Source organism: Beta vulgaris, chromosome 9 (genome assembly GCF_026745355.1).
Source record: "Beta vulgaris subsp. vulgaris cultivar EL10 chromosome 9, EL10.2, whole genome shotgun sequence".
Lineage (NCBI taxonomy): Eukaryota > Viridiplantae > Streptophyta > Magnoliopsida > Caryophyllales > Amaranthaceae > Beta > Beta vulgaris.
The window spans coordinates 10,230,394-10,257,478 of NC_079210.1; the positions used below are offsets into that span (position 1 = coordinate 10,230,394).

Here is a 27,085-nt window from a genome sequence, read left to right on the forward strand (position 1 = left end):
TCTTACCTGTGTCAACGTGACACGACACGGGTTCAGATTTGGTATTTTGATCAGACTTGGGAAAGACAGTGGATTCTGCTCCTTGATTACTATTTCACTAGCCTAGGAACAATTTCATTCACTTGATTTCAGATAATCACCATTAAATGATAAAGATGGTGCAATATCCCAGATTTTGTTGTTGCCTTCCTCTTTTTGATTCTGTCTTTGTGGTTTGGTGGTTGTAGCAATTTGTTATGTGAAGCATTATGGATTGAGTTTTTGCACATTGAGACTTGCTGTAGTATTGATAAAATTGTGTGTCCTTTTGCTATTCCTTTTTCTTGTTTGGTTGTTCCCATCTTGGAGATTTGGTTGTAGGAAATTGTTATCTGAACTACTATGGGCCGATGATTTTTTCTCATAGATAATAGCTAGCTTGGAGGCTTAAATAATTTGTTTTCTGATTCTGAACTATGAATTTTTCTCATGCTTAAGTTTTTCTTGACTGTATGAATTTGTGATTTTTGGAAGATAACTTCTTAGTTGCTACCAACTGTCTGTTTCTTACTTGTAATATTTGCTTGAATGGGTTTTTGCAGGATAGATTTGTGAAAGTGGTCTATCTTGTTTTATCTCTAGTGATGGATGTTTTCCGGCCTTTTCTCATCATCACCACAGAGGCATCTCTGTCTTCCTGGGAGGCTGAGTTTGTGCGATTGGCGGCATCTGTCAATGTTGTGGTTTATGGTGGAAATGCAGATGCACGTAATATAATAAGAAGTCTGGAGTTCTACAAAGATGATGGCCAAGTGATGCTACAAGTACTTATATCTACTGTTGAAGCCATTGCTGAGGTATGTGAATTAGGATAATTCCATTAATGTAGTTTATAATTTGTACTCCACTCGGAGATTTATAAGTTATAAGGCTCAAGAAGGCATCTTTAGCCTCAAGGGGAATTTTAGGCTCCATCTTTATATATCATTGATCTGCTTTATTTGTTTTTCTTTTTTCTTTTGGTTGAAAATATGTGCTATCCTTGTATGATAAAATTGGCGTCTTGGCTTGCATTAGTTTTGCATGGAGGTGGACAGATACCATCTCGTGTTTTGTCTTTAATTTGTTTATAATTTCTAATATCCTGATCTTTGGCAAGTGTTGTTGCATAGCTCAGAAGTGTTGGTGTGCTTTGCAAATCAGTAATGATTGTCATACTTATGTGCCCTTTTCCTTCTAAAGTGTAAACATGGATGAGTTCTCTCTCCTTGGGTTTGACGTATCGCATAAGACTTGCATCTGAAACTTTTGTATGTACTGTTTTCTGTATAAAGCCTTATGCACTATCTGCTCGTTGTGATATGACATGGAAAACAATTTTTTCTGACACAATACATCAGTATTTTGATTTTTTTGGAATGTGTTCCTACATGATTCTCATATATATTATATGGGTATGTCCTGTAGAAAAGGTTTTTTCCATATTGTTATCAGGCAAGGAGTATACATGGCAACAGTATGGTTGTAATCTTTGTGAACTGAACCTTGAGAACTCCTATTTTGTTTCCATACGTCAAAAGTAGCATTATTGCATTATTTCTTATTATTTCATGTATTTGCTTTCTTAAATTCACTCGTACATGAATTGAGATCTGTACTCTGTAGCTTTGAATTGTTGTGATGTTCTATCATGTAGCTTAATGTGGCTTGTTAAGCATGCTGATATTCCATACAGGATGTTGAAGACCTGAAAGGCATTGAATGGGAAGCTGTTTTGGTTGATGACTGCCAGCAGTCCTGTATATTAGCCCAATCTGGTTGTATCATGAATTTGGCTACTGGTTGGAGGTTGCTTCTTATGAATACCCAATTGAAGGTACATTTACTAATGTCCTGGCCTGTTGATTCTGATACCAAGCATTTACTTATCGTTTTGTTGAAATTGCAGGATAGCACGGCTGAGTATTTCAACATTCTGTCTTTGCTGGAGCCTGGTGGTAGTCAAAAGCCTGGACCAGTTGCTAATTCCAATGAAGACATTAATGCATTGAAGGATAGATTGTCCTCTTTCATCATTTGTGCAAGATTTTTGGAGTACTGGGTTCCTGTTGAGATTTCTAATCTCCAGCTTGAACAATATTGTTATTCAATATTGTCAAATTCATCCGGGCTTCGCTCATTTGTGAAAAGTGATCCTGTCGGCTCCCTCCGTGATATTCTTATTTCATTACGGAAGGTTAGAATTCATAATAGGACATGTAAAATTCAGTTAGATCACTTAGATGTTTATATGATTGCTTTCCTTTGGACGCATGATGCTCTAAATATGTTGGTTTGCGTCTGTGCATTATTATCTCCAGTTGTTTAGGAATTAAAAAGAAGTGTCTGTATCAATTCTATAACATATTAATATGTTGATTTAAGTTTACAATTTGTAGTGTTGTGACCATCCTTACGTCGTGGATCCGCTATTGCAATCTTCACTAGCTGAAGGTCTTACCCAGGAAGCTGTGATGAATTTAGGCATCAGAGCTAGTGGCAAGTTACACCTTCTTGATAATATCTTGTCCGAGTTCAAGAATCAAGGACGGAAAGTTCTTATCCTTTTTCAGGTACATAATGTAATTGTTTATGTTAGGAAACAGGGTATTGTACTTTGATTAATGCGGAACAAAATCAATGAAATAGTAAAGGTGAGAAAACAATAAAGATGAACAAACAAAGAACACAAGGATTTACGTGGTTCATTGACAGTCAAATTAGACCTACGTCCACATGTGGGGGATTAGAGCTTTTTCACTATGATGGAGAAAAACCAGAGAGATTAATACAGGTATATCTAAATTTAGTAGAGGGTAAAAGTGTTTCAAAAGTTGTGTGTTAAATAATGAACACTAGGAAGCCCTTTTATAACATAAGGAACCCTGTACAAGACCAAGATAACTCTAAACAGCAAAGTCGAAACTGCGTAAAAGCTAAGCCGCCCGATCGGGCAGTCAATTTTCTCCAAACCTGCTGATGTCTCGGGCTTGATCGGGCGACGTCCACCCGGTCGTAATTCGCGACAGACGCCCGATCGGGTGGGCCTGCAAAAAAAGAATCTGACGAGTTTCAAAGGCACCGAACTTAACAGTTTAAATACGGTTTACTATGACTACTTTTTACAGGGATTCTGCATCCCCCCCTGCCCCCTTTACATACGACACCCGTGGTTCAAATCTTTCCGAATAATACCAATGCTGTACAGTTCGCATCTTGAAACTAGATTGAGGTCATTGAAGAAATTTCGCTAGTATATTGTACATGGAATAAGAAACAGAGGGTCCTCTTTCTGTGACAAAACAATTTCCTTGCATAAAAGAAATGGATTCAAGCAATTTAACACAGAGGGTTCTCTTTTTGTGAAACACAAAACAACTAGTATACTGTATATGAAAGAAAAGTTTCACAATGAGGGGGTTCAACTATTACCCATTTTCTTTTATAAGTCCCAATTATGAATTATTCTCTACAGGTCTCATGTTTACTATCTTGTGATTTTTATAGGTATTGAGTTACTTATAACCGGTTTAGAAGTTAAGACTTTCTAAAAGAAAATGGGTAATGGTTGGGCGTCCTTTTGTGAATTTTCCCTACATGAAATAAGAAAACCAATCTCTAGAAATTGAATCCCAAAACATAAGCAAGAGCAGCCCTGCAACTTTAATTAAGAATAAGGCTAAACAAAAATCTCAGCAAGAAACTATGGAGCAAAGATGGTAAAATTTACTTACCTCCACCGTTGTTGTCTCCAAGAGGTTATGTATGCCGAGTGGAGCAAATGCCTTTATCAAAGACTTAGCGTTTGCACTTATGGTAGTGGCAAATCAAAGGTCTCACAAAGACTTGGGAAATGATGAAAGAAGAATCCTTATGAAAGAAGAAAACCAATTGATTAAAAAGTTGTCAGAGAAAAAAGAGAAGAAAAAAAAGATACGAGTAAAAAAAAGCTCTTACCATTATAACCCCATGAGAAGCCGTCAATTGACTTGATATTCTTCCTCCAGTTCTTCATTCCTTGATAGAGGTAGGACAACAGTGCCGTTCCCCAGGCATAGGAGTCTACGTCCAATTTTTCAATAAATTTGATGTAGGAAGTCTGCAATGTTGCCCTTTCCCATTAGGAATGATCAAGCACGACACAATCATAAGGAGGACAACCTTGATCATCAATTTATCAGATCGATGGCCGTCAATGTAAATACCTCTCGGTCGGCTAGACTAAGTTGAAAGCTCCTAAGTCTCTATTGTTCTCGGGGATGATTGTTGGGCCCTTAATGGGGAAATTAGTCAAATACAGAACGTCCTATGTAACTCTTATTAGGTTTGGCCCTTGAGATTACTTAGCTTCAGCACCAAACCTTAATGCAAAGGGAAAAATAGTCTTAATTCAATGAGATTATCTACTTTGTTTGGTGGCTGAAGGTCTTTTCTGCAATTGCTAACCTATGATTCAGCAACGCCAACTTGTATGAATTAGTCTTAATTATCTCCTCACATCTTTATCGATTACTGCTGTCTGCTGGTGTTTCCTCAAGTGTTGGAAATCCAACTTTTTGATATCTTCCCTTTTAGTATATGAGGCATTTGATGAATAAATAAATTGTATGCATGTGCTTAAATTCTAATTTTACTTGTGCTAATGTAAGTTGTTAGGTAAATGATTTGTTCATTAGCTCTTACCGAGTTACTATATTTTCTGAATTTCATCTGTGTAATATTTTTTGCCGATTGACAGCCAACTGGTGGTTCTGGAAGGGATACTACAGGCAACATTCTTGAGGATTTTCTCCGTTGGCGATTTGGTCCAGATTCTTATGAGCATATTGCAAGTGGATTACTCTCTTCAAAGAAGCAGGCTGCTTGCAACAAGTTCAACAGTGTGAGAGAGATATCCTTTCTTTTACTGGAGACACGAGCTTGCAGTCAGATTATTAAACTTATGCTGGTGGACGCTGTTGTTATATTTGATAGTGACTGGAATCCTCTTAATGATTTAAAGGCACTACAAAAGATCACAGTAGATTCAAAGCTTGAGCAGATAAAAGTCTTTCGATTGTATTGTGCTTATACCATTGAAGAGAAAGTTCTTATCCTTGCAAAGAATAATACGATCCTTGACAGCACTTTGCAAATTAGTCCAAGTATTAGTCACTTGCTTCTGATGTGGGGCTCCTCATATTTATTCTTGAGGCTAGATGAGTTCCATCATGAAAATTTTCCTGATTCGAAGGACAATATTGTTTCCGGATCTTCATTGTTGACTGATGTTAGTCATGAGATTGTTTCTCTCTTTCAAAATCATAAAAGCATCCACTCAAGTAAGTATATATCAGTTGCTCGACAAATTGATGGATGTTATATCAAGTCTATACCCTTGATTGGGGAGCAGAAAATTCAGTTAGAAGATGAAATGCCACCACATGTATTTTGGACAAATTTATTGGAAGCAAAACAACCTCTGTGGAAGTATCTTTCAGGTTCATCTCATAGAAATAGGAAGCGAGTTCAATATTGCGAGGAGACGTCTTCAGGAGTGCAAAGTGATGAAGCAGCAAAGAAGCGCAAGAAGATGGATACTACTAAAATAGATTCTTCTTCTCGACAAGCTGAGGCAAGCCTAGAAAAATCACATTCTGGGAATAAGGAGCATCAAGGTATTCAAATAGTGCCTTCATGGCCTTTAGTATAGATTTATATTAATTGTGCTGTACTTGATTTATAATGTTGATGCATACAGCAGAAAAATCTGGAATTGCCCAGTCCAGTAACCCGGAATCCATGAGAAACAATGAACTCAATTCTCATAAAAACGTTGGTCCTGCCTTGTCTTTCACGAGCAATGGTATCTTAGGGGCTCCTGCGATTGCTGAGTTTAATGATATAAAAAATCTGCATAACGAGCAGAGGGGTCATTTTGAATTGTTGAAGCCATCTATATTACAGCTTTGTGAAGCTCTGCTGCTTAAGGTATGCTTTTAGTTAGGAAAATTAATGCATGTGTTATGATTTTTTTTTGTTTTTTTTGCCTTTGATATTCTTTTGGTTGATTGAGGGGATGTATATCATTTAATAAGATATTATTAGATTGTTTGATTAGATGTAGTAAATAATGTAATGCTGTCTTTTGCCCATCTCTGAATCGTCGATGCTGAGTAAGATGATATTTCACGACTATGATGATAGGTTTTGCTTTGCATCTAGCTCTTGCCTAGTCACTTCAGAAAGTATCTGTCATTTTGCTGGCACTTTGTCGTTTTCGTTTGGTTTAGGTCTTCTCTTCATGCATTACTGCTCATGAAATACTTGGTTTTCAGCTGCTCTTGCTGCCCTCTTGCAGAGTTGAGTGGTCTTCTTAGATTAGAAATGGCATATCTTATGCTGTGAAGTTGCAGACCTCTTTTTCTGAGTTGCGTTATAAACTATTGTTGCTTTTGCTTGTATTTAAAGATCTCTTTCTGTACACTTTCCTATCGAGAAGTTTTTCGGTTGTATGTTGGATATGAAATTATGTTCTTTAAGCAATTCATGTCTTGACTTACAATTTATTGGCGTACATGTCGCCTATGTTACCTGGACTCGGCTAGGAGTGTCGAAAATGGGTACGGATCCGAGTGTCCGGTACGGCACTTCGAAAAAATCAGGACACGGGGACTGTCCGGAATTTGGACACGGGTACGGGTATGCGAAATTATTATTTTACAATATAAAATTTAATAATTAATATTACTTATAAAAATTAATATTACCGTATGGTAGTAATAATATAAACAACAAAGATGATTATTGAACAAATATAGAGAAAAAGACAAGGGAAGAGCAAAGGCTACGTTGGTCTTTAATAATCCGGTCAAAAAAAAAAAAAATACTTTGGTCTGTATTAATTAGGTATGTATAATATTTGAGAAAAAATAACTAATATTGCAAAAGAATCTTTAGATGATAATATATCAGTATATCACGTGACATCTTATAAAAAGAGAAAGATGATTAAGCTCCTTGGCCCACCTATTTTTTTAATTAAAAAAGTAAAATATGTGAGTTGAAAGAAACCCACGTTTTCTCTCACCAAGTTGGCCCACCAATTATGTTCATCTTCTTCCTCTTCGACTGTTTTTTTCTTCTCCTTCAACCTCTGCCCTTTGCAACTCCATTCCCTCTACCATCAATCAAAAATGGATGAAAACAACATCAATGGAGTCGCCTCACTAGGGATGCAAAAAGCCCTAACATAATTCACCATTTTCTCATGAAGCAACATCAAATTTTCAGATCTAGCAACTAGGGTTTAGCGCCGTGTCCGACTGCAATTTGAAGGATCCGACACGTATTTCATACCCGAGTCGGTGTCGTGTCGTACCGACCCGGGTATTTGGCGAAAAATGCCGAGTCGAGGTAACAAAGCATGTCGCTAATGAATTTTTTATATGTTTTCTTATATGTGTTCTACATTGTCCGGGGATTTGAATCCTTACCCTTAAATACTCCCTCCGTCCCATAATATAGTGCTTGCATTCCTCTTTGGGTGTCCCAAAATGTTGTGCCTATTTCTTTTTTATCAATTTGTTTGGACTAAATTATCCTTCATTTCTACATAAAACTTTTCAAAATACCCCTACTTTCTTTTAAAATATGTACCCCTATTTATTGTTTTACACCATTCCAAGGTATATTTATTGCTCTTCCGTTTTAGTTTAAAGGAAAAAGAAGAAAAAAACTAGTTCCAAGACAAAAACACCCAATAAACATTTACTTAAATATATATTTTTGTGAAATCCTAAAACTCTTTCCATTTTTCTTAATTCTTGTGAAAAATGAGAAGTGAGCACTATATTATGGGACGGAGGGAGTACCAATTTCCGATTGGGATGCTTTACTCATCCTTAATTTCTAAAAGTGCGTATAGTCAAGGGGCAAACCCAGGCGCATACCAAATCGCTTTTCAAAACTTGGGAATATCCACCTGTGATAGGTTCTAGAATGAGCAAGCCTCCGGCCGCCTCGGGTAAGGTGCGCCGCCTGTTGCGCTGTTAAGAAAGATGTGAGGAAGTACTAATCAAAAATTGGAGAACATCGGCCACTTGAACTAACAGATTTTTCTGGCCACTGTTTGTGGCTGCTCTTCACCGCTAATCGTTCCCGCGGAGGCCACTGGTGGCCATTCTTTTGGAGTCAGCCAACATCTCTTCTTTTTACTTGTCTTTTCTCTCTGTACATGCCCAACATAAATAACTTTCCCATGGGAGAATGTGCTGAGTCAGCACTCTAATTACTGCCATTTGAGCCACATTTAGCTACTCCCATGCTGTCACAGTAACTTATTTAGCTGCCACCATAGTTTCATGCTTTGACTTCTATTTTTTTTATTCGTTTGTATATTTCTTACCCCTGCCAGTAACTTATTTAGCTGTCACCATAGTTTCACTTTCCCATGCTTGACTTCTATTTTTTTCTATTTATTTGTATATTTCTTACCCCTGCCATAACTTTAACTCTCAAATATATTCGGGCTTTATTTACCCAGTTGAATTGTTATACCACAAAAAACGGATGAAGTATAATAAATTGAAAAAGTAAAAAATATATAAATGTGAGCGCCTTGCGCCTAGGCTCCATGGCTTGGTGCACCTTTAAATGCTATGGAGCACTGTGTAGGATTCCTTATTAAGGGATGTTAGGTTTGAGGTATTGAAGATAGTTCAAGGGGATCAAGTAAGTTGCTTGCCTTACTTGATGTTTGCTTGGTTAATTTAATGATTCCTTTTGCCCTATTCTTACCGCCAAAGTCCTCTACATCCCCCCCCCCCCACCCCCAAAAAAAAAAGAAAAGAAAAGAAAAAAGATTTCACTTCCCATTTCCTTGAGACACCATTTACTACCTCCTTGACCACCCACCACCACTTGACCCAACGACTAACACCACCTGCCCTAATTCCCTCCATTCTAACCACCATCACCGCCCTACCCCAACTACCATCGTCGACCGGATTCCAACATTATCACCCCCTGGAAAACCTACACCCACCCCGAAATATCACCCCCATCCTTCAACCGTCCACCTTACCCACCCTAAAACTCACCACCACTCTTGAAAACCATCTACCACCTATAAACCTACATCACCACGATAAAACTCACCGCCACCAAACAAAACCACCTAATTCACATATAAACACCACCACTAGATCTACAAGGAGACGGAGAGAGAGAAAAAAATAACTTTGATGGGAAAAGAAGCGTCGACAAAGGAAGACGGGAAGGGGGGAGCGCCAAAGGGGGGAAGGGGGGAAGGGGGGAAGGGGGTGGCGGACGAAAGGGGAAGAGAAGATTGAAGAGAAATGATGGTGGTGGTCGTTGTACAGGATAAAGATGGTGGTGATAAAATAAGGGTTTCTGTTAGATATATTGAAACAAACAACATAATAAATTTAAGGGTTTAGTCTTTTTCTTTCCCTTTCTTAAACCATTTCCCTTTCCCCTCTGTAAACCAAACGCTCCATAATTTTCCCATATATGCTTTATAAGCAACTTCGTTTCCTTATTGGCTTAATCCTTTGAGGGAAAGCCCTCTTTAAGGGAGAAGCTGAAGAGTTAAACTTTGCTACAATGGGGAAAAACACTGAGAACAATGGTTAGGCTACAGTTCTGGAATTGAGGGAGGTGTGTTTTTCGGTCTAAATTTTTTTTTCAATTCACAAGAGAATCTCTCATGCGGTCAAACACCGTAGTGGAGCCTTAACCATGGTGGTCCTGTAAACATATTGATGTTTTCGCCAGGCAGACTTTGTGGTTCACTTCTTTAATATCGTGGTGCACTTTGAAGCACTAGAATGTTAAGGGTATTGGGAGGAGGGAGGTTGTGTTTTGAATTGTTGAAAACAGGAAAACTGTGGAACAGTTTGGATACACAAAAGAAATGTACTGAAAACGCCTAACGTCATATCGGAAACTTATCACACTTTTAGAAATCCGAGCTGGCAAAAGGCGAGTCCAGTCGTCGGAGAAAACATTTTTAGAGTGTTAGGTCTAATGACCTACTTAGGGCTGGCAGGTGTCCGCTGCAGGGCCTTGGTTGCGTTTCGTTTATGTATGTTAGAGAGGGATAGAGGAGATCTGAATTTTCATACTTTTATAGGTACCCAAACTGAGTTTAGATAACATAGTGTCACAATCCCAATGTCTTGATACATGTGGTGCACCTTTGTCTATTGATGGCAAGAATGTGAGCCTAAGATAGGTTACTAGCAGGATTGAGTTGGTTGGGTGTTGGTGAGCAGGACTTTGCTTGGGGAACAATTCGAAAGAAGTACATTTCACTAACATAAAAAGCCTGAGATGGTGTTCGATTCCTCACAAACTTAATTGCCAGTATAATGATTTGGATATGAAACTTAAATTGATCTGATCATGAATACCCCACAAAGAGGCTCATTTACAAGTTTATCCTATTGAACAACACTGAGTACACAATTACACATAATACCAAATCTAAACTAGTACATACTCCATACACTTGAATTACCTAACAAGCATGCTAAAAAACGTTAAAATAAAGTCTAGCATGGAATGTTAGGGTGGTTTCTAACATAAACCAGGTATTCAACCTTTTATGTTGTTGTAGTGTTCATTTAAGATATTATATGTTCCTAACCCTTTGTTGGGACCATGTTTAGAAAATGCGGTTTCTGTCACGACCGCGGTAACAATCACGGTGATGCGGGAATGAGGATGATGTGGCCATCGCATCGCAAAATATCGGCTTAGATCATGAGATATCCCTTATACCCTCCCTAAAACGCAGTATTTTTACACCTTTGCGATCTGCATAGTATCGGTTTGGTAGCTTTAAAAATCTTTACGACGCGGGAGATACGATACGATGTAGTCTTGTTTTGACACCATGGTTGAGACCCTAGTTCGGTGGAGCATTCTAATAATATTCGAATTCTCCATCAGAACTCACTTGTTGGCAGTAAGAGCTTGAAACATAATAGTTGGAGAGAGAGACTTAAGAATGGTGACTTGTTCTGATAGAGGATTTGGATTTGTAAGTGTTGTATTTCGGCTAACAATTAGTGATATAGTATCCTCTACATTTTACTTTTTAAAAAGGTGTGCTTTTTAGTCTCTTTTGCCTAGAAACTCGTGTGGAGTTGCCTTTTCTGGCAGTACCTTATTGATGCATGGCATTCTTTTCTTACTTTATAATATTACCCACAAAGTTTTCCTATGTTACAGTTTACAAAATGAAAATGTAGATACATTGAGGTCTAGAATTTTTAAGTCCTTCTCTGATCCAGAGTCGTGATTAAGGTAGTTGACCCTTGAAAATCATTTTGTACTCCGCTTTTCCACCCACCCTGTCTTAAATTTGTGTGCCAAGTCTCATACTTGGTGGTGGTTGCATAAAGAACCAATTTTCCTGTGAGCAGTTTATAGTGACTAGGACTTGTAAGATGAATTATGAACTTTCTGGAATTTTTATTGGATGAATTACGTATTATTATCCAAATATCTGGTGAAACTGTGTTCAATTTGCCTAACCTATGATATTGGAAGACTATAAGACAATGTAACATGAAAAATTATATTGGCACAATGTTTGTTCTTAAAGCAAAACTGACATGATTTATTTTGCGTAAATGGTTGGTATCAATCTGCATTTTATTTTACATCTATATATATTTTTGGCTGAATTGTACAGATTATGTGTCTAACCTTGTAACTTTATGCTTGAGTTTTGTACAGGATGATGGGAAGATATTGGTTGGGCAATTTCTCGAGTATCTCGTAAAAAATTATCGGGTCATCAGAGAGCCTGAGACTAGATTACAAGCTTTCCTACTCTCAGTGGTATGTACTGGCTCCTTTGGTTTGTGTTTCTTCTGGTGGGAAAATTTCCCTTCGGATTATTGCCTTGATTAGATCATATAAGGACCATTGTGTTTCTGTTCCGCCTTCTCATCATGTCATGTTATTGAGTTGTTTTATCTTGCAGGCATTTTTTTTTTTTGTATTTTTTGATTCTCTAATTTGTCTTAAATGCTGTCTTATTCTTTCAAATTTTAGATTTCGTGGATGTTAAATGCAGGGTTTTTATTCACTTTTTATTTTGACTCTGAGTTATTGTGTAGAATTAATCTGATGTCTTTGGTCTTGGGCGTTTTATGTGGATCTTATATTCTCTGATAAACTTGAGGTGAATTTCTTTGGGATTAATCTTATAGAATCTCAGTTTGATAGTCATGAGATTTTCTTATAGATTGGATTGATGAAAGAGGTATCCCTTGTATTACCTTTCTCTATTTGGGATCCTTGTAACTGTAGCTAGGAAGGTAAATAAGACTTTGTGCTTTGATCTGAGAAAATTTGAGGGTGGGTTGTCAGAAATCTGGTGTTTAAAAACATCTTCATAGCTCTTCTCTTCTCCTTAGAAACCTAATAATTTCTGTCCAAATTTTTGAGAGCATATCTTAGTTTTAAAAAGTGTGCACAGGCGCACGGAAAATCTCCTTCGAAGTCCAAAGTAAGGGCGCGACATACAATGGGCGCAGATAGGCATGCGCCTCATGATGCTTTTTGGGGAGGCACTGGCGGTCACCTCATTCACTTTCAGGGTAGATGCGTAAAAGAAGATGATCTGAGTTAAAAACCTTTAAAGAAGCAAAATGTTTTAAAATTAGAACTTAACCATGATTTGTAAGTCAAATTTGAGCAAGAGCTCTCAATTATTTGCATGAAGTCTATTTAAGTTTAACTCTACATCAAAACCCTAATTTCAAAGAAAATCCTTATTTTCCATTCTCATCAATAATTGTACATTTGCGGCATAAACTTGCCAAGTGTGGAAAGGTTGCCGGTGAGCAATCTCTCTGGTGACAGCCAGCGGCAGATTTCTGGTGGTCGCCGCTGTTCAATAATTTTTATTAATTATAGTGGGTGGAAACTAGTAGCTTAATTACATGGGTAGACTAAAAATATGCCAATTATAAAATTTCACTAGCTAATTTTACAATCAGTAGGCACTAGAAGTAGCTTTCTTTTTTAACTTACAACAACTAATATTAACTTCCATTTCTAAATAAGGGCAACAAAGAGAAAAGGCACACAAACTAAGGCACCTAGAGAGAGAAAGTTGGGGACAAAAGAGAGATTAAGGAACTTAATTAAATAAACACCTACACTACTTACCTAGCAACTTTATATTCCCAACACCTTACAACAGCTAATATTAACTTCCATTTCTAAATAAGTGCAACAAAGAGAAAAGGCACACAAACTAAGGCATCTAGAAAGACAAAAGAGAGATTAGGGAACTTAATTAAATAAACACCTACACTACTCACCTAGCAACTTTATATTCCCAACACCTTCCTTGCCATCCACCACAAAAGCTCCACCACCGACCACCACCACCACCACCAGAAAACCTCTTTCTCCTTATCCCACCCCTGTCCATTGGAAACCATCCCTTTTCTCCTCGCACACCCTGAAACCAACACCCTTCCCTTTCTTTGCCCAATCACCATCTCGACAGCCACCAACAACGATCACCATCAAGTCACCAACCACCATTTTCTACCGCTGCAACGCATCAATGACCACCACCGACATCTTATGTGTCTCCCTAACACCTCCATTGCAGTAACACACCAACCACTGCCGTCCAAAAATCACCCCCTTCGAAACTCTAACCTTCGAATCTCCACCTTCGAAACCGTAACCTCAACCTTAACCTTTGAATTGACTCGGCGAGTTTGGCGGAGGTGGTGCACAACAGTGAAGGTGGCGGGAAGACGAAGAAAGAGATCATAGTGTTGGTGATGAGTATTGGAGGTGGTGGAAGGTGAGTAGGGGCCTTGGGGGTTCGTAGTGATTACAAATGTGAGGCCGAAGGTGCTGGTGGGGCGGTGATGGCTTGGTGGTGTAGGGTTGGTGGGTTGAGTTAAGGAGAGAGGGTGGTTGGGTGGGTTGAGTTGAGGAGAGGGAGGGTAGTGGGTTGAGAGAGAGGTGGCTGAGATGAGAGGAGGGGCGTTGGGTGGGTTGATTAATTATTGTCATTTAGGTTGCTGGATGATAAATTAATTAAGTTGTTGGGAGAATTAAGTAATGGCATTTACGTAAATAAAAGAAAATAAACTTTCCATTTTGGGCTATGTTGCACTTATTATGATATTTCTTGGGAATGTTGCACTTAAAAAGAAACAAAGGAAGTATATTTTTTTAATTTGTTTGTTGTTTCAAGTTAAAATATGTGTTATAATTGATACTTGAGGTGTTTGGCACCAAAGGTGTGCCTCACCTAGGGGGATGTGCATGCCTCGCTCCTCCATTTGCCTTGCTCTTTGCGCCTGTGTTGACACTTTGCTTTGGCAAGGACTGTGTGTTCTGCTCAAAGAGTTACAAAGTGGGATATGTGGATAATATTATTGACTTTAGATTATAGAATGATTTGGGGTTGGTGTTGGGGACTTCTGTTCTGGCTTTTCTTGTAATTCCCTCAACAAACACATACAAGATATTTCATAACTGAATTTTGTAATCTATGATTCATAAAGAGGTGTAAGTTTGTGTTGGAATTGACTACATGCGAACATTAGAAAATCACTCTGGGTCATTGTTGCCGGGCTTAAAACTTTAAGCCTGGTATATGCATTGTGATCGAGGTTCTAACTCAATTTGTTGGGCTTTAGCTATATGAGGTTGCAATTTGTAAGGTTGGAGTGGGTAGTTTAGCTTCTATTTCAATGTCTACAAGAGCGATAAAATTCTCTGGGTATCCTGGTCAGACAAGAATGATGCGACTCTTTGGGCTTGGGGTCCTTAAACCAGTCTTTGCGGAATAAAGTTGTCTTGTTTCTAGAGGACCTTTTGTCTTTTCAAGACCTGCTTTGTTTTTTTACCCTCATTAATGATGTTTTCCTCCTTTTTTCTTAATAAGTAAATAGAACATGGTCTTCGATTGAACCATGCTCCATTGCTCCTTGTGTGTAGTGACCTGTCCTTTTGATATTCATAAGTTGATGTATACGTGGGATGTACTTAGCATTTGTTGCGATCTTATGCTTCACTTTGGACATATATTCACTCATAATTTGAAAAGACACCACATATTGATCTTATGCTATTGATTGCCACCTATTAGACCTCTGGCATCATTTGGTCAGTTAATTTGTGATGGCCTCAAAGTTTTCTTTTTGAATAATTCATCCATTTCTTTAGTTGATCTGTTTTATAGTTATGTGTGCCAATGCATAATTGTCGTCATTAATATCACTAATTATTAATAAGCAACATAAAAGGCTCATATTTTGTAAATATGCATTCAGACAAATCTAATAAGATCTCGCGTGAGTGTTTTTTCGTGAGTAAAAATCATAAAAGATAGTCAATGTAAATGAGGAAGTATTTCAGAGAGGGGGATTGGGGGGGGGGGGTTCTATTACAAACGAGGGCTCTAATGGTCTAACCATATGTTGTGAGAGAGGGATGGTTTAAGAAATAGCAACATTGTGCTTTTTCCTAAGTATTCATTGCTATTACTTCTCTTATTGGTCATATTCCTCCGTGTTTATTTTTTTTTCACAATGATGCAAACATTAGTTTCTTGAGGGTTTAGGCTAAGTCGGAGCAAAACTTAATACAGTAGTGTAATTTTAGTGAAGAAAAGTAGACATGTGAGGATTAGGGTGGTTTAAATGGAGAGGGGTAACTAACATTTTGTGGGATCATATTGTACCTTTAAGGTTGAAAGAAAAATTCTGTAGGACAACGGGAATCATTGAAGATAAAACATTCTTATGCCTCAACTGGATCAATTTACTTATGTCACACAATTCTTATGGTCATGCCTCTTCTTCTTGACTTTCTATATTCTAATCATCTATAAGATGGAAGGGAATCAGCAGAATTCTATCATACCTTCAGCTTCTTCCCCTAGTAGTAGTAGTAGCGCCTCCGGGGATCCTGAAAAGGAGCGCGCTCGTCTGAAGCATATGACTTTCTGTAAATCTCTAATTCAAGAGGTCTAGGGAGAAACTGGGATCCTCTTGAAGAGGGAACTATGCCTTCGAATTGTTTTGGGACTTGTCCAACAGTGAGTCTCGAAGGTGGGGAATGATCATCGGCTCATAAATATAAAAGAGTTGGGGCCGGATCACTCGATTATTAAATTTGTTCTACAAAAACAGAAAAAATAGGGAAATAATTGGAGGGGAAGAATCGACAAAGAATGACGAAAATTAATTCGTGAATGTGAAAGCGTTAGGAGAATGATCTACTCCGTTATGTTAGAAGGTGCATAATCAATAGGTGCCTGAGCGTTATTATATATTATTTGTTTCTTTTTAATCTATACACTTTGGACGTTGGCAATATTCACATATTTCACTTTGACCATCGTTTGTGATTTATACATAATGGAAAACTTAGTCATGTAGGATATTTTTAGAATCGTCCAAATATATTTGTGAAATATTAAGATTATGAAATTTTATATGTTTAGTTAAAGATATTAATGGTAAAAATATCAATGTTGGGAAGCACGAATGTCAAACTGTGTAGACAAAAAGAAAAATGTAGTACCATATGGGTATGATTGTTGGGATTTTAGGGAATATCATAGTAGAAAGATGAAGGTAGTAGAGATGCGTATGTTGAGATGGATGTGGGGGGAGCACGTTCGAATAATGCAAAAATATTATTTTCTAACGAGGTTGGAGTGTAGACAGAAAAAATTTTATAAGAGAGAAAAAATTATGGTGGTTCGGACATGTGATGCGTCGTCTAGTGGTGCACTGGTTAGGGTATTGGAATGTTGGGATACAATAGATCTAAAAGAAGTTGGGGGAGGCCGAAAATAACTCCAATGGAAGACATTCAAAATGGCATGAAGATATGAGGATTGCAGGAGCATGCATTTCTTGAAAGAAGAGAATGAAGGTTGGGGATTTCGTAAACGACTGCCGGAGATAAAATCTTCACTGATGCAGCCAATCTAGTTTAGTGGGACCAATGCACTAAGATTAATGTTGTTCTCATGATTGTTAATACTGTTTATCTATTTTCATAATCAAGTTCGTGTGTGCGTGTGTGTTCTTTATATTTAGTATATTTATCGTAGTTGATATGTTTGTTCTTATTGACCTAGTGTGTCTGTAATATTTTTCACTTATTTTTTCTACTTTTATTACATACCTTAATATTATTATTACTAAATGATATATGTTTGTGCTTTTGTATATTGGATGATGTTGTTTGTAATTTAAGGTTCTTTTGTACCTCTGCTCATAATATTATTATTACTAAATGATATATGTTTGTGCTTTTGTATATTGGATGATGATGTTTGTAATTTAAGGTTCTTTTGTACCTCTGCTCATAATTGCCTAGTTACTAACATTTGTTTGGTTTTTTTTTTCTTGAATGGTAGCTGGGTTGCGATGTTATATTGTTATACTACCAGATATGGGCCTATGGCCTTCAGGACATCTTCTATACCAGTTAATAAGGCAAAATTAGGGGATAAGCCTGATATCAATTGGATCAGTGTGATGTTGAACCAAACATGATAGCTTACTTTCAACATTTAAGCACTCTCCTGTAATTTGTTTGAAGTAGTTTTTGAATGATCTTTCCTTCTATCCTCCTACTTTATACTACTAAGAAACTCCTGGCAATATACAATCGAGTCGCTTCTCTAGTAACCCGACTGCTGACGTCATGATCATCTTTTGTAACTGCTTGGAGCTACTCTACTTTTCAGCTCTTGGGCTGCTTCTAGCATAAGTACGAACTTGGTTGGACCCTTTGCACCACTCATTTGTAAAGGTGGATTTGTTCTTTTATTGATTCTATAAAGTCTAGATTCCATTTCGGGTGAGTTGTTCTGGAGTCTAGATGCATGGAGCCTAATGCCTGACTGAGTTTATAAACTGCGCTACAGGAAGACAAATAGCAACACTGAGAGATCCCATGAGGCGCAATGTGCAAGTAGGTTCCCTCTTTAGACTAAGTTGAGAACGGCCTGTTCTCCTCCGGAACACTAAGTGGTCGCAGTAGGCGCGCTCAGTAGACTAAGTGGGGCTATCTACTTGTTATCCCAGAGATTTCGAAATTAGTCTATCCCAGGTTTAAATTTTCTACTTATAGCAAAGTCCGTAGTTTATTGTGTGAGAATTCATCAATCCGGACTTCAAATATAAATTGATTGTGTGGATTGCTTCAATTGAGTTTCCGAATCAAAACCACTAATATGGCTACAATTGTAACAAGTGAATCATGTGCTAGTCAAAATTGGATGTTACCATTTTCGCGATTTAAGACATAGGCCGCTGGCGAGTCTTTCTATGGTGTATTTCAAAATGTTGTTTGCCTTGGGTGGCCGTCATACATTATCCTTTTCGAATATGCTGATTTCTCAACTTCGTTCTCTCTTTGTCTTCACCCCTTTGATATTATTTTGCCTTTATCCTTAGGCTTCTCTCTCCGGCTGTCGGACATTAACTGATATCTTGAGTACTTCTCATTAGTGACATCACATCTTGGCCTTTGCTTTAATTGTATCCTTTTATGTGGGCTTCTCATTGGTATTAATTTATTGACTAAAATAAGTCCTGAGCGGTCAATTTCTGTTTTTGTTTGGTTTCCTCTAAGCTACTGTTACTTGCCCTTTGTCCTTGTTGCAACCCTCTGTCATGGACTCATAGTAGTATATAATTGATGCGATATAGACTTTCTGAAAACTGTGTACTTATAAAGTACTCCCTCTGTTTTCCTAACCTCTACTCACTTCATATTACATAATCTTCATTGCACACCTTTGGCCATTAACATCTTCAATTTATATAATTATATCGGTTTTTGGTAGATTTCCTTTCAATTTGTCGTTTCATTATATCAAATTTTCAAAGAACTTCAGAAAACAGGAAACGTCGCAAGCATTTATGAACTTTTTAGGATAGTGCGCCTCACATGCATGACCCGGTTATTTGCGCCTTATTTCTAGTTTCAGAGACCCTTTATGCCTTGATGCATTTTGCACCTTGTATTATGGCGACTAGTAATTAAAATTTTGCAGAGACCTTTTTGCTTTAATGTATCGTATGGCACATGTCTGGCATCTTCTGTCTGTTAGCCTGATACTCACTTTAATGAATTGAAAATAAGTTACCTGGGATGTTCCGTACTAACCGACTCTTATTTGATTTTTTCTATCTGTTTACACCCCTATGCTGAACTGATGTCATTTTGTGGTGTTGGGGCCTTTCTTTCTAATGAATCTTTATTTGGAAGACCAATGTGGCATTTCCTGGGCTGGAGTTACCTTTTAATGTGTTAATCTTTTACAAATGCATGTGCATTTTTGTAGAAAAGTGCATGATATCCCTTGCCATGGAAATATAGGTTGCGAACAAAATAAAAAGTAAAAGAGTAATGTGCATCAAACAAAATGCTTTGTGTATCAAAAATATTGTTGTATTTTATATTCTGGAGTCATGGCGCTTTCTGTAATTCAAGGAGGATTTGGTGTAATATCATTGGAAGATCTATGAAACTCTAAATTAATGAACTTGTTTTAATGATCTTCCTTTGCAATTGGACTATTTTTAATGTCTCTTTCCTTCTGCTCATTTTGGTTTTCTGTCTGAAATAGTGTTGGACTGCAGCCGAGGCTCTGAAGAAGGAAATTGATCACAAAAATTCGCTTAATGTTGTCAAAGAGAAAATGCGCTTTACTTGCTCAGAATGTGAGGCTGAAGATATGTATTCAAAGTTGAAGCCAAAAATGGATATGTTTTCCAGGCTGGGAACCAAGAATTCGCATACTACTGGTAATTGTTCCTTAGCGGTCTGTGGTACAAGGATTATATCGAATGGGAATGGTGAAGGATCACCACCAGGTAATCTGCAAGATGTAGAGCCTCAAGAAACTTCACTTGGCGTAGAATTGTTGAAGAAACAAGGTCTTTCACCAGGGCAGACAGAGAAAGATTTTCAAAAGCATATAAAGAAGGTGGAAAATGGATGCGAGAAACAAATGGAGAGGCTGAAGGATAACCATAATGATGAGATTAAAGATTTTGAAAAATGTTGGGAGGAAAAGAGGATGGAGCTAGAAAAGTGGTGCAAAGTGCAGTCAGCTGCTATTCGTGTTACTCATGCTAATTCTTCAATTGGAAATGATAAGCTGAGGGCCTTGGATAATGATTATGCTAAGAAGAGGGAAGAGCTAGAAATAAAAATTTCTATTTGCCGTAAAGACCTGGAAACTAGGCAGCAGATTGAAAGGCTCGAAGAAGAGAAGAGGATAGCAAGGTATATGGAACGAATCAAATCCTTGGAACATCAAACGCTGTCGGAGGAGTCTCATGCTAAGAATGGAGTAAAATCTCAAGTTACGGAGCCTAATGGAGGAGGCAAAGATTCAAATGGAACTGTTTGTATGAATGGGAACCTGCCGCAGCAGCAATATCCTGAGAGAAAAGCATCTAGGACACCAGAGGTTGGTACAAAATCAGTAGGTTTTGTATTTGCCGAGTATCTGGAGAATACAGAGAAGCAGAGAGTGAGCTGTGAGAATGATGGTACTAGCACATGTTCACCAGAACAGCCTGGTGACTGTACTAGACAGACTGAGAAAGAAGATACCAACCTAATGGATGATGCAGTAGTAGATAGGTCAACTGCTCTAGCAAGCAACCAAATTAGTTCAGCCAGCATAACAGGGTCGTTGCCTTCTCCAGTTGGTTCGGTGGCAAAGCAGCTAACTGCTGATATGAGCCAGGTTTTACTGATTTTATCTTTTAAGTGCTTGATCTAGTAATTTCTCCATTTGCCCACATTTCTACTCCAAACTTCTTCTGCTCAACTTCCTGTTCCCCTTCTTGATTGAAGTCTTATAGGTTTGGTTGCACTGATTTAATATGTTCTTCTGCCTAGCTTCTCTCAAAGGTATAGCTGTCTTGGGTCAGGCATTCATGGTGAGTGAACCATGGAGTTGGGCTCACCCAGATTGCTTCATAAAACCATCATCTGATATCAAGCCGTAATGTTATCACTTACCATTTACCACTAACACAGTCGACTTCTTACTGACATTTGTCAGGAATCTGCTCTTTAGTGTCCTGCTAAGTTTAAAAGTTTTGGTTAAACAAAGATTGTATACAATGATTAAAAGCAAGAAGACAATAAAGAAAACATCCTGTGAGTAATTACCTTGCGCTCATAGAAAAAAAGGGGGCAACAGTGCTTTATTTTCTCTTACATTTTGGTGGGTCGATGGGAAAGACATGTAATAAATATTTTGCATTTGCTGTTGATGATTTTTTAGTTCAGTTGTTCCTATAATTTGTAAAAGGCCACTGGTTTATCTCAGAATTATATTGTTTTGGACTACTTGTTACTAATTTACTATCTATACTCCTTTTTTGATCAAGTTGACATAGTCTTTCCCTGTAATTAACATCTGTTTTCTATATACTGTTGTTTTCTGGTTAGGGGCTTGGAAATGAATGTCATCCTGGGGTGGGAGAGCAAGTGTTGCATGCTACAGCGGCCCATAATACTTTGTGTCTGGGTGAATCATCGTCATTACATTGTTCCGACCGCATACCGTCCGACCTTCCACATAATGAAGGAACACATGCATCTGTTGAGTCTTCCTCCCGTGAATGCATAACACGTTCATGTCCCGTTAATGAAATAACAGTTGTTCCAAATGGTAGGCTTAATAATCAGCCAAGTGAAAGTCATACATCTATTGGGGGTATTATGATCCCAAGGCATCAGGATCACAACAGTGCCAGTGTCTTAGGTGAAGCTGTTTCACAGCCCATCCCACAGTTGGCAGCTGATCAGGTTGTTGATGCAAGTCATATTCGGAATAATGCTTCTGCATCAGTAGCAAGAGCTATTCCTGCGCATGCCAGCCATGCAAATCGAATGCTAGTACCTATTGCTACTATGCCCAGGGCTCCAATATCCAACTATTCTGATCCACTTCAAAATGAATTTGATAAAATGCGTAATGAGATGGGCAATATCATGCTTATTCATGAGCAAATGGTTGGTGCTTGGATTAGCATATATATTTTACTGTGTTGTATATGTTCTATTATTTGTCTACTTTTCTTAATTATACTCCTCTACCTGCCTTGCAGAAGTTGCAGCTGAAATCAGAATGTGATAAAGAAATTGAGGAACTCGTTGCTCGGATTAGAAGAAAGTATGACAAGAAGCTTGATGAAGCTGAGGCATCATTCTCACTTAAGAGGAATGAACTTGAAACGTGGCAGAACAAGGTCATGATGAATAAGATGCTGGCAGAGGCCTTCCGATCTAAATGCACAGACTATAAGGCCGCACCAAGGCTGCAACAATTAGGTATATGACTTTTTGCATAGTAGGTTTTTGATTTAGGATCAACCAAAAACATGAGTGAGAAGAAATTTTGGCGATTGATCTTAGAGCTGAGATCTGATAGTAAAGCTATATTTCCTTCATTGTTGGCGCCGCTCTTTCACCCCCTCTTTCCAACCCATCCCTTTCCAATACTATTATTGTTGCTATGATATTATATAGCATTTGAAGGATTGTGCCGATCTTGCAGCCTTGCTATCCCCACCTCTAGCCTTACTATCCAAAATCTGTGACAACCTTTAATAATACTAAGATATTTAGAAGTCATTTTTCAAAAACGTCGAGTCCCATGGGTGTAAAACTATTGATTGTTAGAATTGAGTTGCTATTGGTGTTTTTTAGGTAGGCAAGATGAAGGGCCCTACCAGGCTGGGTCAACTCGGCCCAGTTTACAGGCTAGAGACTTTAGGATTTGGGGGGGGGGGGAGGTAAGGGGAAACCCCTTCCCTGAAGTGCCCTTAGTTGGGATTGAACCCCTAATCTCGAGGTTGGAAGGTACAATCCTTACCACTAGACCAAGCTTAGCTTGGTATTAAGCTTTGTTGTAACTTCATTAATGACATATATGTGAATAACAGAATGTGACATAGTATATGGAAGAGTATAAATTAACATATTCATAGGATTAAGAAGATGCAAATTCCCTGTGGCACTAGAGTATTATTCTAAATTCCTTAATTTTTTGTAGAAATGCAAAATGAGCATTGTCATTCATATTTCTTCTGCAATATCACCCATTTCACTCGTCTAGGCTAACCAAATCCCTACTTTTCAACCTATGTTGCTCAGACTCGGGTACCCATGTCCGACACGGGTACGTGTCCAAGTGTCCGACTCGGCTATTTTTTGGAATTTTTTCTATTTTTTAGCCCAAAACAAAGTGTCCCACCCATGTCCGAGTGTCGAGGATCCGACACGGGTACTTGAGGTGAAATGAAGAGTCCGAGCAACATAGTTTTCAACCTTTTCCAACCACAGCCATTGAATTTGATTCTAGCTAAGCAGTGCAACAAAGTTCAAGAAATGCAACAATAATCCTGAGATAATAAAATGATAAAAAAAATTCAGATTCAAGTTTGTAGGAAAATATTCTCAAAAATTGAAGCAAAAATTATCTTTCAAAAATTAAACAATTATTGCAATTTGCAGATCATATAACATAATTCATAAACATGGTAGGGAACATTACATGATCTTGGGATAATTATTATCAGATTGAAATTTAAACAAAATCTTCACAAAGGTTTAATCTAAGAAATGGTCAAGTATATCTCACTTTAATATTTGATCTAGAGACCTAAGAAAGTACATGCAAGTCTGCAACCTTGGTGTGCATCTCGCTTGAACTTGTCCACGTTCGCTGATTTTTGCATGGCTTTAATGAGAAGATGGGCCAAGGCACTTCAGCTTCACTGTAACCTCACCTGCTTATAGCTTATAACATCTTTGGATCTATAAAATCTAACTTGCTGCATGATGTCCGTAAAAGAGGATATATGTTAAGTTTTTTGGTTGGCTAAAATAAAGGAAGTTGCATGTCCTAGAATGTTAGCCTTCGCCTAAATCAGAAAATATCACTCTTGTATATCTTAAGTGGCACAATCAATTAACTTTTAGAATTCTTCCCCCCTCCCCTCTAAATCTCCCTCCTCCCAAATTTTCCTGTGTTCTGAGAAGGTTGCATTGCTATGTGGTGTAATTATTTACCTAGACCTCCCTGCTTCTCATGATCGGCCAAACAATTTTTGACCTTCGTAGGTACTGAAAAACATGGGAAAAACAACTTCTTAGGTAATATCGCTTATGTTTAGCCAAACAATCACCAAGTATCTTAAACTTGTCATTGTGAGAGGTCTTCGCATTTGAACTCCCCATGTCTATGGTTTTCGTTTCATGCAAATTAACTGATTTAGGCTTTGTGAATAGTAAGCAGGTTAAACGATTATTATAACAGATTAATAGCTCTTGGATGCTTAAATTTGAGTTACAATCTTTTGTAGGAGATCTTACATTTTAACTTACCTTATTTAGTGTATTTTGGAACATTCTATATGATAATATCCCTCTTGTTTTTACGTGTCTATTTGGCACGCTTCAAATTATAACTTCTACATATTATCCTTCTACTATTGACATTTTTATATGGTACTATCTCAAAAAATAATTCAATCTCCAGCCATTTTAACCACCCACAATACCTTCCCACAATCTTCACATTCAGTATTCCACCACCTAAACCCGCTGTGTTTCCTGTTCACAACTGTTTTATTAATTCTGATGGCACTATGTGATAGTTAACATCATTATTAAATAAGGGCTGAGGGTTGCGAAAGAGGGTTGGTGGGTTTGTTTGATTGCGGTAATAGTATTGAGGATGCTTAAAGGGTAATTAGCAGGTTATTAGGAAGGTCAGAGAAAGTATTAGACTTTAAAGAGGTACCATAAAGAAAAGTTAATAATTGAGGGGTAACACTGAAAATTCGAAAAACATGCAAGGGGACCATTTAGAGAAGTAAAAAGCAAGGGTATCATATAGAATTAAGGTTACCCATATATTTTCTCTGTTTGATTTTTATTCGTCGTATCATATTGACTTATGATACATTGAGTTTTGACGGTATCGACATATTCCACTTTGACCAGCTTGTATAATTTACCTTTTCTATATATTGAATTTTTATAATTTTCATTGGTACATAATTAAACGTATTAATGATCAAAGTTGTGCGTTAAAAAACGTGTTAGGTCCTTTGGGGGCAACTAAGAAAACTGAAGTATATAGGAGAAAACGAGGAAAGTACTCATACTTATTTAGGTGCCCCGTATATATACATGTATGCAATCTAAATTCCAAGCGCCCAATGTATCCTGGTGATATTGGCGAGACCAAAGCCAAAAAAAAAAGAAGGGGCTAACTTCAATTCATCTACTTAGGCCTCGTGTCACATAGGCGACTAGGAGTGGGTTTGTCATTTCTAATTCTGGAGAATATCTTACTTCCCCTCATCTTGTATCTTCAGTATTTCTTACATGGTCATGCTTGTGGATGTTTCTTTTTTTTTTTTGGGAGTTGATCTTCGTTTCAACAAATCTCATTTGGATGGTGTGAAGTTGGATTGGTCATTCAAAAAAAAAAGTCTTTGTAAGTCTCGATCTAAGGACCAGTACTCCCTCAGCTGTTGCAATATACTTGTGTGTACCCCTAATTTGTTCTTGAATTCTAGTAGTAGGGGGGAAGAAAGAACATGGTTGACTTCTTGATTTCTGAATTGTATTGCTTGTGCCTTTGTGGAGCCACTTGGTACTGTTAATGTTTGTTATACGGAATGCTGGAACCCTTATTTGCCTACTGTGTGTCCATGGTATGGATTTTCTCTGCTTTATCTGCTCCTTTTAACATGATCATGGCCTTGATGTAGTGTTTGAGTCTAGTTGAGAACTTGGGGTGGGAAGTCGCTATAATTATATTATGACTTCAAGGTAGATTATCATATGTTCCATTAAATGTTAACAGAGGATGTATGGCTGCATAAATTTTCCTTTTTGCTGATTCATGATTTGATGTCATTTCGTTCTGCTTCTCAAATTAATTCATATTACAGGCATTGCGTCCAGTTCATTGGAGAGCGCCTCTCAATTACATTATGTAAGACCTATCTCTGCTGGGGCTGCATTTTCTGTCACATCACCTGCCATTGGCTCTTCCAGTGCTGCATCACCTATGCGGACTGTTCGCCCCACTATGGCCTTAAGCACACAGGCTAGTGTCCCTCGCACCAACCCTGTAACAACAACTGCAGGACAGCAGCAGCAAGTTAGGCGTGAAGCACATGCTTCAGCTCCTCACATTCAGCCCTTCCTATCTGCTTCATCGGCCATATTATCCAACAGCATGCCTGCTGGTAATGTGTTGATGGTGCAGCCATCTGACATCCCAACATCTAACTCGGCACCACACCTCCCACCGCAGCCACTTCCATTCCCACCGTCAACGCAGTTAAAATCTCATGGCCAGTCTCACCAAGATGAATCGATGGGAGGTGGGGCACGGCTTAGTTTATCTTTGAGTGCAACAGAGTTGCTTATGGATCTTGAAAGGCTACATGATGCAAATCTTCGTCAAACTTCGGGCAATGTGCCCTCTTTGCCAGATAATGTACGGAATTCAGAGTCTTGGGACATTTCTCAATTTGAGGGCGCAATAAATCTTCAGCTGCCGACATCTGATGTAGTTTGTTTATCTGATGACGAGTAATTATTTTGACATACTGTTACTCTTAACCATTTTTTTTTTGTAGCGTCTCACCTAATTCCAGTTAGGGGTTAAGAATCAAGCCCGTGGGGTGCAAGCTGTATATAGTCGCTGCTGCTATGTAGTATCAGATAATGTAACTAATATTAATTTGCAAGTGATGTATTTGAGGCTGGTGCGCTCATGATCATATTGTGTTAAGAATGTGACATTCTGGCTCTGGAGCATCTTTGGTTGGCATCTCTGTTTAGGATTGTAATCATAGATACAGAAGGCGTGTCTGGCATGTGTTTTCTTTTGTAATGTATTAAAAGAGGTAATAGCCTGATAGGAGGCAAAAGAAAGAGAACAATGAAGTTGACTAGTGTTGGGCAGGGGTATGCATTACCAGATATC

At 38.0% G+C, this 27,085-nt stretch overlaps 1 protein-coding gene across 6 annotated transcripts in view; it reads left to right on the forward strand.

The window, feature by feature from the left end:
- LOC104902872 (helicase protein MOM1) overlaps positions 1-26,879 on the forward strand; it is a 39,862-nt gene extending 12,983 nt beyond the window's left edge. For 5 of the 6 annotated variants that reach the window (XM_010690796.3, XM_048637432.1, XM_048637433.1 and 2 more), the window contains 11 exons: positions 582-836; positions 1,715-1,855; positions 1,928-2,215; positions 2,418-2,591; positions 4,757-5,675; positions 5,759-5,988; positions 11,767-11,871; positions 19,673-20,803; positions 21,517-22,083; positions 22,179-22,401; positions 26,040-26,879. In XM_010690796.3, the coding sequence (XP_010689098.2) occupies positions 582-836; positions 1,715-1,855; positions 1,928-2,215; positions 2,418-2,591; positions 4,757-5,675; positions 5,759-5,988; positions 11,767-11,871; positions 19,673-20,803; positions 21,517-22,083; positions 22,179-22,401; positions 26,040-26,692 (4,686 nt within the window). In that variant the 3' untranslated portion in view covers positions 26,693-26,879. The remainder of the gene's footprint in view (positions 1-581; positions 837-1,714; positions 1,856-1,927; positions 2,216-2,417; positions 2,592-4,756; positions 5,676-5,758; positions 5,989-11,766; positions 11,872-19,672; positions 20,804-21,516; positions 22,084-22,178; positions 22,402-26,039) is intronic. The other variant, XM_010690795.3, reaches the window with a different exon arrangement.
- Positions 26,880-27,085: the final 206 nt, after the last annotated feature.